The 12628-nt window shown below is 32.8% G+C and overlaps 2 protein-coding genes across 2 annotated transcripts in view; both read right to left on the bottom strand.

Moving 5' to 3' along the window:
- LOC127854880 (uncharacterized) overlaps positions 1-12628 on the bottom strand; it is an 81749-nt gene that overhangs the window by 52339 nt on the left and 16782 nt on the right. The window lies entirely within an intron of this gene.
- The window catches only part of LOC127854590 (uncharacterized), a 63202-nt gene that overhangs the window by 45314 nt on the left and 5260 nt on the right, over positions 1-12628 (bottom strand). The window contains exon 3 of the mRNA XM_052389652.1: positions 9002-9584. Within this exon, the coding sequence (XP_052245612.1) occupies positions 9002-9584 (583 nt within the window). The remainder of the gene's footprint in view (positions 1-9001; positions 9585-12628) is intronic.

The following is a 12628-nucleotide window of genomic DNA, read 5'->3' as shown; positions in this document are numbered from 1 at the left end:
ACTTCGGAATCGTTTCAAAATTTTAATGCTAATGCGACAATAAAAAATTCTAGTGTCAAATAAAAAGTGCTTTATCCTTTGTCTCAATAAAAAGCGCGCGAAAATTATACAGACATGTAGAACGTGGCATGGAAAGTATGGGTGTATTTTGTGTTGTATAAAAACGGGAACATCACGTCAGGTGAATTACGCGTGTTCAGTGGAAAAAAAGCCCCGGTTGGACATTATTTCATCACATCTTTAAATAGTAACGAATGCCAAAATGTATTTGATACTTAAGAAAATTTGCGAATGTTTGTGTTTTTTGTTATTCTCGAGCACATATATAGTAAATATATACCAGAATTTGCTTTAAAACTGGAATATACGGGATTATCGGGTAATTGGCAAGTTATAATTTTGGTACAAGTAAGCAATATATTGCGATATATTGCAATACGGGTTTTTGAACTGACAATATATTGCAATACGGTTTTTGGCGTATTGTTGCAGCACTACAATTGGCGTTCATACACGAACAAAATAAAACGTTCGGACTCGGAAAATATTAATTGCGTTGACGTATTTTTTAAGAATGAATCATCAAAAACCGTTGAAACCCAGCAGGATTCGGAGGTACATGTAATCAACATCGATTAATACTGTCGGATTATTGTGAAAGTGAAAGTAGACAATCGGCAGCTGCCGCACCTTTCCCTTCCAATACTGTAGCAGATCTAGATCGTCAACCCATTCATCATGAAATTGAAATCACAATATTGACATCGTTCCCCGGCCCAAGTTGAAAACATTTCCCATTATTAGATCTACCCCTGCAACTTTATTTAGGACTTTGACTTTAATATCATACTTGTTCATGTGTTTAAGAACAAAAAGGTCAGAGACATGACTCTTTTTCTAAAAAAACCCTGAAGTCTGTAGGTGAGTTATAGACATTGAAATGAACAGTTTTTATTTTTCCCCAAATATGTCTCTTTCGCGCGCGATTTTCCCCTTTTACCCAGCGTCCAGCGTCTTCCACTTTTTCGAAAAAAAAACCCTGGTACGGTTTCCTATATTGTGTTTAAGGTCAGAATGGTTAGCATTTAATACTTTTATTATTAAAAAATAGTGTGGTTTTAAATAATTTATGAGAAAGGGAAGGAAGAACAGAAAATGGAAGTTCATATCATTGTAAATTTATTGTTTAAAGCATTGGGATAAAGTTAAAATTGAGGTAAGCGTGTTGTTAATAATAAATTAAGTTTTTTATGACTCCTTCGCTCTTGTAAAGTATGAAATACGTATCTCGTGTATCGTAAATTCTTTTAAACTCTGGATTTTGTGATTGCCTTTTGTCTGTCGTCTGTTGTTAGTCGTCAACATTTACCTTGTTAACACTTAAGAATGTAATGTATTGCAGATTCAGAGATGTCTGTTCTGTTATGAAGGTCATGTGAAAAATAAACTTATGGGCTGTTTGCATATTTTAATAACATATAAATATTGTTCAAATCTATTTGTTGATAGATTTAAAATAACTAACTTTCCTCTTACATGCCCTTGTATTTCAAGATAGAATACTTTCCTTCACGGAGGAAAGAGGTCTGAGTTTGAATCTCAGTGGGGGCTTCAGAGGATGATTTATTTTTAGAAAAATGATTATATTTGCTCAACTTTGTAAATGACTGAAAGCCACACACCTAAAAATTAACTGCATGGCATAGTAAATTTATGTATAAATAATAAACATATTTTTATCTTTGCCATTTAGAATATATCTGGTGATTACAAGGTAGAAATCAATCTTTTTTGCGCTTTAAAACTTAAAAATAATTGCATTTGTCAAAATAGACTTATATGTCTACAAATCCTACTTTCGGTTTAAAAGCGGTACCATTTAAACAATAATATATTACTTTCTAACTAGGCTATAGATTTAATTTTACTTATGCCAATTAGAATATACACATGTTAGGCTATAGATTTAATGACAGTTTTGCACACCTTCAAATTGCATCTTTATGTATTGATTAACATGTATTTCATTTCAAAGTGTGTGGCTTTAACCAAATAACTTTGAAAATTTCTTTTAAAGAATGAGGTTTCTGAAAATTCAATCATTGAAGAAACATTTATAATTTGAGGGTACAATAAGACAGCAAACTAAGAATAGACATCCATTTGAGTTTTTTTATCAATTGAATATGCAAAGAAGAAATTAAATATCAGCAATACAAAAGCCTGTAATATGTGCAGCGTGTGGTTTTTCTATCTATCTATATATGCTCAGTCAAATTCAAACTAGGCAAATATTTACTGGACAGAAGGTCCTGTAAAATGGGAAAAAATACAGGACCCGCTCTTTTTTATAGGACCTACTGGCTACAGAATATAATAGTTAGTAAAATAACTTGGTTTCATTGCCGGGATCAAGGTGTTTATGATATAAAATGATAAAATTATTGAATAGGTATTAATTTTAAGGTCACACATTTGTATCTGACATTAAATAATAATACACGCCATACATGGTACTAGTCTTGTTTAGAAAAAAGAATTTTTTAAATGCTGAACGCATGTTAACAGTTAATATAAACAGGAATCGCTTCTTTGTAATATCTTAAGAACAATTTCCAAAACAAAAGTACTTTATACTTTTTTAACTAAGCTATGCTTAGCGTGCATGTCAGGTATGAGTCTGGTCAATACAGCCTAAACTTACAACGGCCTCGATAAATGACAACCGGCCTGTTTCACGCGTGGACATTGATAGCCAAGATAATAACGGTTTGAATTACAACGATCATTATTATACATTACTATTGCTATTAAAACCCCACAAATTGATATCTGCATCATTTAAATTGTAATAATCAGATTTATGATTATCTTGTTAAGGGACTAGGCCGTCATGGATTTGGACCGTCCTGATCTGCATTTGTAAGATGCACATAAATAGACCAATCAGGTGCCCTCGGAAAATTCCGTCAGCAGAAAGAGAGTTGGTATGGAAAAGCACATGTATAAAGACGCTATTGCTATTTTTGCACCTCAGAAAACTTTCAGAGCCATAAACAAACCTATGAATTTGTTTTTGTTTTTTTTACCGGACAATGAGTCCTGTAAATTTGACAGACAGGCCTGACCTTACACAATTTTACAGGACGTGTTCGTCGGTCCGGCCATGTTTGGCCAAGACTGTATACTGTCTAACTCCCCTTTCGGGTATTATTGACAGGTAATAGATATGACAGAATACTCTATAAGTATAATTGTGCACTCAAATTTTTTATGACAAGTTGAATTATTAGTATTGTATATACCATTTCCATGCGATAAATTTTAGAAACCCATTTATTTCTCACAAACTGGGGTTGAAAAGTAAACAACAACGGGGTTTGACAGGGTTCGACACTAAGGCACGTCCGACAGACATTGTCTAGTAAGATCGGTGGTCGGGCTAGTAAAACTGTGGGCTAGCTTGTCCGACTGGTCGTACATACAAAATCTATACTGATTCATATAACTATAACTAACCGAAAACCTTTTTCTCTTGATGTGTAAAATAACAATTGTATCCATTATTTACATCAGAACAAAACTAGCGTATATAAATAAACGCGGAGCATTCACATGATTCATCGCTATTTATAGACGCGAAGGAGAGCTTCCCGCAGAAATAGCTTGTTTCCATTGGTTGTCATGAATATTAACCCTTTGCATGCTGGGAAATTTGTAGTCTGCTAAAATGTTGTCTGCTGAATTTTTAAAATTAGCATTTTCAATTTTTTTCAAAGAATACTATCAGAATAGCAAACAGTTTGGATCCAGATGAGACGCCACGTTCTGTGGCGTCTCATCTGGATCCAAACTGTTTGTAAAGACCTTCAAAATTCCTTTCAGCACTGAAAGAGTTAATGATTTTCTACAGTGTCATAGAACTTTACATCATGTTTTTACGACTTCTATCCAAAATCGCTATCGTCGATGTAAACATTTTGGTGACCGCGTAGCAGACGAGAGAATGTAATTTAAAGAATGGCTTTGTTCAAGGTTGGATTTTCGTCCGACAAATAAGTTAATAAAGAAGAATCAGACGGTAAAACTGACACAGATTATGATGGAAGAGGGCCTTGGAGCTGTGGTAGCATGGAGCACAGCGGTCAAGGAGGCTAGAATTTGATAACGTTTAATAAATGTCACCTGCTGTACAGACATCATTTGTTTAACTGGTGATAAACAGTGAAATTATAACAAACAATTTATGTTGTTAAATAGTTTTATATTATTTTTTACTCTGTGCATCAAATAACTTTCTTGTGTTCACTATTAATTTTCTGATGAAACCTGATTAAACAGTTACACAACACAATTCTGTTTATTTGCTATGTCATTAATGGTCTAGTAGACATCAGATTCGGGCTAGTACATTTTAAGAGGAGCTGGTCCGATGGTCTGGCTGTAAAAAAGTTTATGTCGAACCCTGTTTGATTTTACATTCATGAGTTTTTTGGGGTGTTTAATACATGTATAGTCATTCAAATTACTAATGTTTGATAAGGTTTTATTAATTTTGGGTATAGTTAAAAATGTTCTGTCGGTTTAAAACCATGGCCGTTGAGGGCGTAGCAGTTTTCCTTATATGGGCCAATGGCTATAGTAAAATCTTGTTACCACTCTAGAAATCACATTTACTGTGCATCCTTCAAGAAACTTGGTCAGGTCATTTGTTCTTATGATGTCTTGGCTGAATTTGAAAAACTGTTTCGCTTTCTTTAATTTATTCTCAAATCTTAATGAAGTTTGGTCAGAAGATTTGTATAAATTAAATCTCAACCAAGTTTGACACTGGGTCATTTGAGCTAACAAAATTGGTTAATATATTAAATAAACAAAATGCATGTTTATACCACAGAAGTCACACTGTTAGTCTAATCTTCATCAACATCAGTATGAATATTTAACTTCAAAACAAATATTGGACCAGGGATTTCAATAGAAGCAGAATCCTGCGTTTTGACGCGAGCAAATTAAAAATGACTCATTTTTGACGCAACCCTTTTTTCTGCCGTGCGTCATTTTGACGCATAGAAAATTTAACCCGTGTGTCAGTCAGTTAACATCTCCAGTTCCATGGTAATAAATCCCCCTGTGCTCCTAATCAAAATTAATGTTTCAGTATTTGAAACTCGGTCTATAATCGAGGGAATAGAGGTCTACCCCGGGCGTTGTTTTTTTATACTCACAAGTCATAATACTACACATAAACATTAAGAAAACACATTTTCTCAATTAGATATAAATTACCCGAGTAGAATTAAATTGCTACGTCTGACCTTTGACATTGTAAATGGCGGACGTATTGTAAATTAACATTAAACCTGCGTTCAATTTAAAAATGGCGATTCAAACAACAACAATTCAAATTACAAGTATTATGGTGATTCAATAATGGAGATAGCATTAACTGGATTTAACAAACATTAAATAAGGTTTGTTAAACCAGATAACAACAAGGAAATTTTGGATTATTAAAGTTAAACTACTACTGGTAAGGCATTCTTAAGTGTATATATTTCCGACATGTATAGAATTTGGATAAACAGTAATAGATATACTAGATGTTCCATGCATTTAGATTGTGTTTTTGTACAAAAGCTATCATAGGGATGATGATAATATGAGTTTTATAACAAGATAAATATGTGATGAAAAGGTGCTACAGGTACATATCTTAAATTACTTAAATGTGTTATGATGAAGTAGATTTTAATGAGCATTTATTGTTTTAACAAATAAACATAGTATAGTGATAGAAATAATAAAAGTTGTAAAATGAACATGTTTTGTTTTTGAAAAACTTAAAAGTCGATATTGTTCGCACAAATTATTGATATTTTGTCCTTATCTTTGTGTACCAATTCATTAAAATATGTTGTGTTATGTATCATGGTATTTTTATTTAATAACGCAGTATTACTTTTTTAGATATTGTGTAACTCTTGGAGCATGTTTTTATCTAAAAAAATTGAATAATACAGACAAAAACACAATTAATGCGCTTCAAAATTGACCCGAGAATTTTTCAATTTGACTCCTCAAAATTTCAGTCCAGGGGTCATTGACTCCTGGTTTTTATGGAATGAGTGCTATATTGACGTCATCATTTGAGGACGTTCAATTGAACAAATGATAATGGCGACTAAAATTCGATAAGCTCCAGCGTATAGCAGCGATTTAAGAGTGTTGAAACTGGCCCGACACTTGTGCTGAAATTTCTCATGTATATGGCGTTTTCGTCATATCTGGGAAAAATCCAGTTTTTGATAAAATGACGAAAAAGTGGTGTTTTTTATTGCGCAATCGCTATAAACACGTGGATAAGCCGGAAGTACATGTAGTGTTAATAGCAACCCTAAGACAATTCACCCCCACAAGACGATTCACCCGCTAGACAATTCAAAATTGATTTTAAATATAAACAAATTCGTACCAATAATATTTCGTACCCATATTTTTTTCGTACCTATTTTTTTTGTACCCATTTTTTTCGTCCTCAAATTTTTTTGTACCCAAATTTTTTTTTTGTACCCATTTTGTTCGTACCCAAATGTTTTTTGTACCCTAACTTGTTCGTACCCAATTCTTTTTTTCGTCCCCTTTTTTTCGAACCCAAATGTTTTTCGTACCCAATTTTTTTCGTAGCCCAATTTTTTTTTTTACCCAATTTTTTTGTACCCATTTTTTTGGTACCAATTTTTTTCATACCCAAATGTTTTTCGTACCCAAAAAAAATTTGTACCCATTTTTTTCGTACTCAAATTTGTTTCGGACCCATTTTTTCGTACCAAATGTTTTCCGTTCCCAATTTTTGTCGTACCCAAATTTATTTTTCGTACCCATTTTTTTCGTACCCAAATGTTTTTCGTACCCAAATTTGTTCGTACCCAATTTTTTTTTCGAACCCATTTTGTTCGTACCCAAATGTTTTTCGTACCCAAATTTGTTCGTACCCAATTTTTTTTTTCGTACCCATCTTTTTCGTACCCAAATGTTTTTTGTACCCACATTTTTTCGTACCCAAATTTTGTTTCGTACCCATTTTTTTCGTACCCAAATTTGTTTCGTACCCAAACTTTTATTTGTACACATTTTTTTCGTACTCAAATAGTTTTTTTCGTACCCTAATTTTTTTCGTTCCCTATATTTTTCGTATTCTAATTTGTTTTCGTATTCAAATTGTTTTTTTTTCCAACCCTATTTTTTTCATACCCATTTTTTTCATACACAAAGTTGTTCGTACCCAAATTTTGTTCGTACTCATTTGATCGTAGTCAAATTTTTTTCGTTCCCGAATTTTTTCGTACCTAATTTTTTAATTGGTACCCATTTTTTCGTACCTAAATAGTTTTTCGTACCCTTATTTTGTTTGTACCCTTTTTTTTTTACTCAAATTTGTTTCCATGCCCAAATTTGTTTTATTTCATACCCACATATTTTTTCGTACCAATTTTTTGTTCAATTTGATTTGATCTCTCCACTCATTCCATCCCGCGAAACCCTTAAGGTGTCGCAACTCTAGTACCTGAAGTTTCAAGTGCAATTCCCCACAACGACACTTTGAGACCTTAACACCCGATGTTATTCCGAACAACGAGATATGTATACCTTAAGTTTCAATTGCAATTCTCCAAAACAAGATCGTTATACCTGAAGTTTGAATTGCAATGCCCCACAACGATATCTTTATACCTAAAGTTTCAAGTGCAATTTTCCAGAGCGAGACCTTTATACCCGAAGTTTCAAGTACAATTCCCAACAACGAGATCTATATACCTGAAGTTTCAATTGCATTTCCCAACAACGAGGTCTTTATACCCGAAGTTTGAATTGCAATGCCCCATAACGCGATCTCTTCACCTGAAGTTTCAATTGCAATTCTAAGCAACAAGATCTTTAAATCTGAAGTTTTAATTGCAAATCTCCACAGCAAGATATGTATAGCTGAAGTTTTAATTGCAGTTCTCAACAACAACATCTTTATACTTGAAGTTTTAATTGAAAATCTCCACAGCACGATATGTTTACCTGAAGTTTCAATTGCAAATCCAAACAACGAGATCTGTATTCATGAAGTTGCAATTGCAAATCCACACAACAAAATATGTATTCCTGAACTTTCAATTGCAATTCAATTCCCTACAACGAGATATGTATACCTGAAGTTTCAATTGCATTTCTACATCACAAGGTTTTTATACCTGAAGTTTCAAATGAAATTAAAGGTTATCCGTATACTTATTGCTTCAATTGCTTTTCTAACTACCAGATCTTCATACCTTAAGTTTCAAGTTGCAAGTGTATACATCTTAAGGTGTTTACGCTCAAGTTAAAATTGAAATACACACAATTACAAAGGGCATCAACTCTAAAATAATGGAAGAAAGAGCTTTTCTCGTGTGCACCGCACAACAACTGCTTAATATTGTATTCCGAAATGTTGATTAATACATGTTTGCATGAACAAAATATAAAGATAAACAGATAATAATTTACATAATACATGTGTTATGAAAAAAATACATGAATAATCTTATAATTGCTTGCAGTCTATACTAATAACCTACCTAATAATAAATTATGTGATTTGAATTACCAATGAAATTAGTTGCAATAAGAATCAAAATTGCAGCTTATTACCAAGTGTTCGTACTGATTATTAAAGCGCTTCATGCATACGTAATTTCCATCGTACAATGACATATAATTGAATAAGTTGTATCATTAGAGGCAAAGATGAAATCAAATGTCTTTTAAGGTATGTATGAAGATTGGAATCATACTTGTGTATATTTGTTTGGATTGTACCTGAGCAAATTTTTCATACATATGGATGTGAAAATATCTAATTGATCAAGCGCATTCAATTTGTTAGAAAAACAGTGATAATTGAAATTAGTATTTCTGTTTAAAAAGTTGTTTTAAATTGTATAAGGTCATGCTAAAAAGTAAGTGATACCTTCACATGACTGTTTGTAGGAAGTTTCAGTAAAAATGGTATTTCCAAGCAGCTCATTGATGTCCCTCAAGCGTTTGTCTGCGTTCTCATCAAAATCTTTTTTTCGTATGTCTGTCAGTTCATCATACTCCTGCGTGCGTTTGTCTGCATGCTCATCAAATTTTCGTGTGCGTATGGCAGTGAGTTCATTATAATCCTGCGTGTGTTTTTCTGCGTTCTCATCTAAAGCTTGTGTGCGTTTGTCTGCGTTCTCATCAAAGGATTGCGTGTGTTTGTCTGCGTTCTCATCAAAGGATTGCATGTGTTTGTCTGCGTTCTCATAAAAGGCTTGCATGTGTTTGTCTGCATTTTCATCAAAGGCTTGCGTGAGCTTGTCTGCATTCTCATTAAAGTCTTTCTTACATTTAACCAGATAGGCTTTAATGCTACCAATACACAATCCTGTGTTTACTCTGAGGTCATTCACTGATGCATCAACAACATCTTTGGCAACATCTCTCAATTGCTGCTTCAAAAATGTACTAACAGCAGCCAGGGAACACATCATCTCCGTTGTAGTCAATAGTAAGGTGTCTTTTTCCAACTATAACATCACATAGAAACAGTTGTATTCAATACAAAATTAGAATAACACATCTCTTGTTAGATTGTTAAAGAGTTGTGTTGGTACACAAATTTACTCTACACTTAGTTATATTACTCGAAATAACTTGATAGTTATACAAACAAGAGCTCCGCTGTCAGAGACAGATACCCCAAAAACATAGCCTTGACACCTATCACTCAATCCTTTGACGACATATTGAATGGAATCCAATTAAACACCTTATTCCACCTAGTGACCTTGACCTTTGATCTAGTTAACCAAATTTCAATTGGGGCCATCTACTGTCCAAGTTCAATGCACACGTAAAGTAGCATGCTAATTTGTCACTTCATTGACGAGTAATTGTTGACTAGTCAAGGTTTTTGCAAGATTTGGCAACGTGGCCTAGTCTGTGGTTGCACTTTACCCAGATTTGAATTCCGCCTAGATAATGTCTAAATAAACATTCTGACCAAATTTTATAAATATCAAGTCACAAATTTAGCCACTATAGTGGAAACAAATAAATGTTAAGAGTAAGCCCCTCTGTTCAAGTTTCATCAATATTGGAACACATGTGGCCTCTAGATTGGACTGAATCAGCGTACTTTTTTTTTACTCATTTAAAGCATATATTGTATACATACATGCTATTTTATTTGCAAACAATGGTTCTAAACAAAGTATACTGAAACTATGCCTGATAAAGTTTTTAGCCTTCGTGTATGACATTTCTAGCAGTGAAAAATAGTATGTGTTCAGTTATATATAACCAATTATCTTATAAGATTGAAAAAAATACTAGAACAAAAATACTTGAAAAAAGATAAGCTTACATAAGAGTGAATAGTTTATAAGTGGACAAGCATTATGAGAATTTAGTTCGATTCCATTTTTGTTCAAAGATTTGCAATGTGTCATTATTGAGGGCTATTTCTTTCTCAATTTGGATTTTAAGTTTAAGACTATAGATAAAACAATTAAATTTTGGTATTTATTTTCTTTACATCATGTTTAAGATAAAATATTTCATCAATATAAGAATAGAATTCACACTGTTATTACCGTCTATTGATTTAAATGAGTTAATTCCGAAACTAACACTTAAGAAGGAGGGAGAACTGTTAATACATAAATTAATTTAGGAAGTGCAAACGTTTTCAATACTGTGTTTTATCCGATTAGTGTAAGTTTACGGTGTTGCCATGATTTTATGCAATTTTGAAAATTCTGTAAGTTAGGCAGTATGTTTTTTAGAACTGTATCATGTTCATCATTTGTAAATGTAATTCCTAACGTGGTAGCTTCATCGGATGTCCAATTAAATTTCATTTCTTTTTTACGATGGACATTACTTTGTTTTAATTTACCTACTCGTAGCGCAGTACATTTACTTTTGTTTAGTTTAAGACCCGATGTCATTCCGATAAGGGTTAGAGACTCTATTAGATTATGAAAAGAGTCGTAATCGTCATTTAAAAAGTAAGTTGCATCGTCAGCAAATAGGGCCTGTTTGATTTCTTCGTCAGGTTCTAGCGATACGCCATTTATATGTTTATTTCATTGGATGTGATGTGATAGATACTCGATGCATATAATAGATAGCGATGATGAAAGTGGACACCCTTGTCGAACCCCCCGTTCAATGTTAAAGCTGTTTGAGAAGAAGCCATTGTAACTTATTAAACTATTAATGTCGGTATAGAAAGGTTTAACCCAATTAATGAGACTTTCGCCATAATTCATATTTTCTAAGCAATCGAACATAAACGAATGATCAAGTGAATTGAATGCCTTTTCAAAGTATGCAAAGAATATTAGACCAGAATTAGTTGAATCGTTGAAATAGTTTATGCATTTTTGTATACGACGAACGTTTTCACCAATGTAACGTTCTTTTATGAAACCGGATTGAGATCTTGAAATGATTGACGGTAATATTTTTTTAATTATGTTTGCTATGCTTTTAGCTGCTATTTTATAATCATTGTTAAGTAAACTAATCGGGTGCCAGTTTGACAGGGATTCTAAGTTTTTTCCGGGTTTTTGAATGAGTGATATTTTACCTTGTTTTTGAAGCGTGGTGATACTTCCGTTATTAAATGAATATTTTTGTGAATTAATTAAATGTGTTTTAATATCCTTCCAAAATATTTTATAAAACTCGGTAGTGATGCCATCAGATCCCGGTCTTTTGTTATTTTGCATTTAGTTAAGAGCTAGTCCACATTCATATACAGTTAATAATCCGTCACATATTTGTTTTTCTTCTTTATTTAAAGCATGATGTGTATTTTTAAAGCGTGTGTTATGTTCGCTTCTGCGTTTTTCAATGTTTGCAAAGTAGTTTGTATTTTTTTCATTGTGTTCAACATGCTGTCCCCGCGCTCGAAGTATTATGCCATTGAGATGTTTATGATATTTGCCTTCGAATATTTGTTTTTTTAAAGCAATTTCATTTTCAATGGCGGTGGTATCATTTGTGTTTGTGCCATGCAACTGTTTTTCAAGTGTTTCAATGACTTTTATGGTTTCATTTTCAAGTTGGTATGTTTCATTTTGTTTAAATGACGTGTATCTTATTGTTGTGTTACGTATATTACCTTTAATTATTTCCAACAAGGTGCTTGGATTTGCATCTTTGTTATTTTGCACTGTATTGGTTATTTCTTGTTTTATTTGTGTTGAGATTGTGTATCTAATAAGATGTTATTATTATTTAAAGTACCCTGTGCCTCTGTCAGGTTGTATTTTATGTTGTTTAAGTTCAACTAGTGAGTGATCAGTCATAAATCCTGGTTTTATGTTGCATGTGTCGATAATATTGCAAAGTGATTCAGATAGTAAAAAATAGTCCAATCTGCAAAATATGGTTGGTTTTGTGTTTGAGTGCCAGGTAAATATATCTTCATTCGGATTAATTGTACGACATATGTCTATTAACTTTAAGTTTTCAATTATGTTATTTAAAATGTTTGTATTTTTTGAGTGAGTATAAAGCGTAATTTATTTGCGAACACACACCGAACACATCAACAGAT

The sequence above is a fragment of the Dreissena polymorpha genome, chromosome 13, assembly GCF_020536995.1.
Source record: "Dreissena polymorpha isolate Duluth1 chromosome 13, UMN_Dpol_1.0, whole genome shotgun sequence".
NCBI classification, from domain to species: Eukaryota; Metazoa; Mollusca; class Bivalvia; order Myida; family Dreissenidae; genus Dreissena; species Dreissena polymorpha.
Note: the sequence above shows the minus strand (reverse complement) of the source record. Positions and strands in the feature narration are given on the sequence as shown.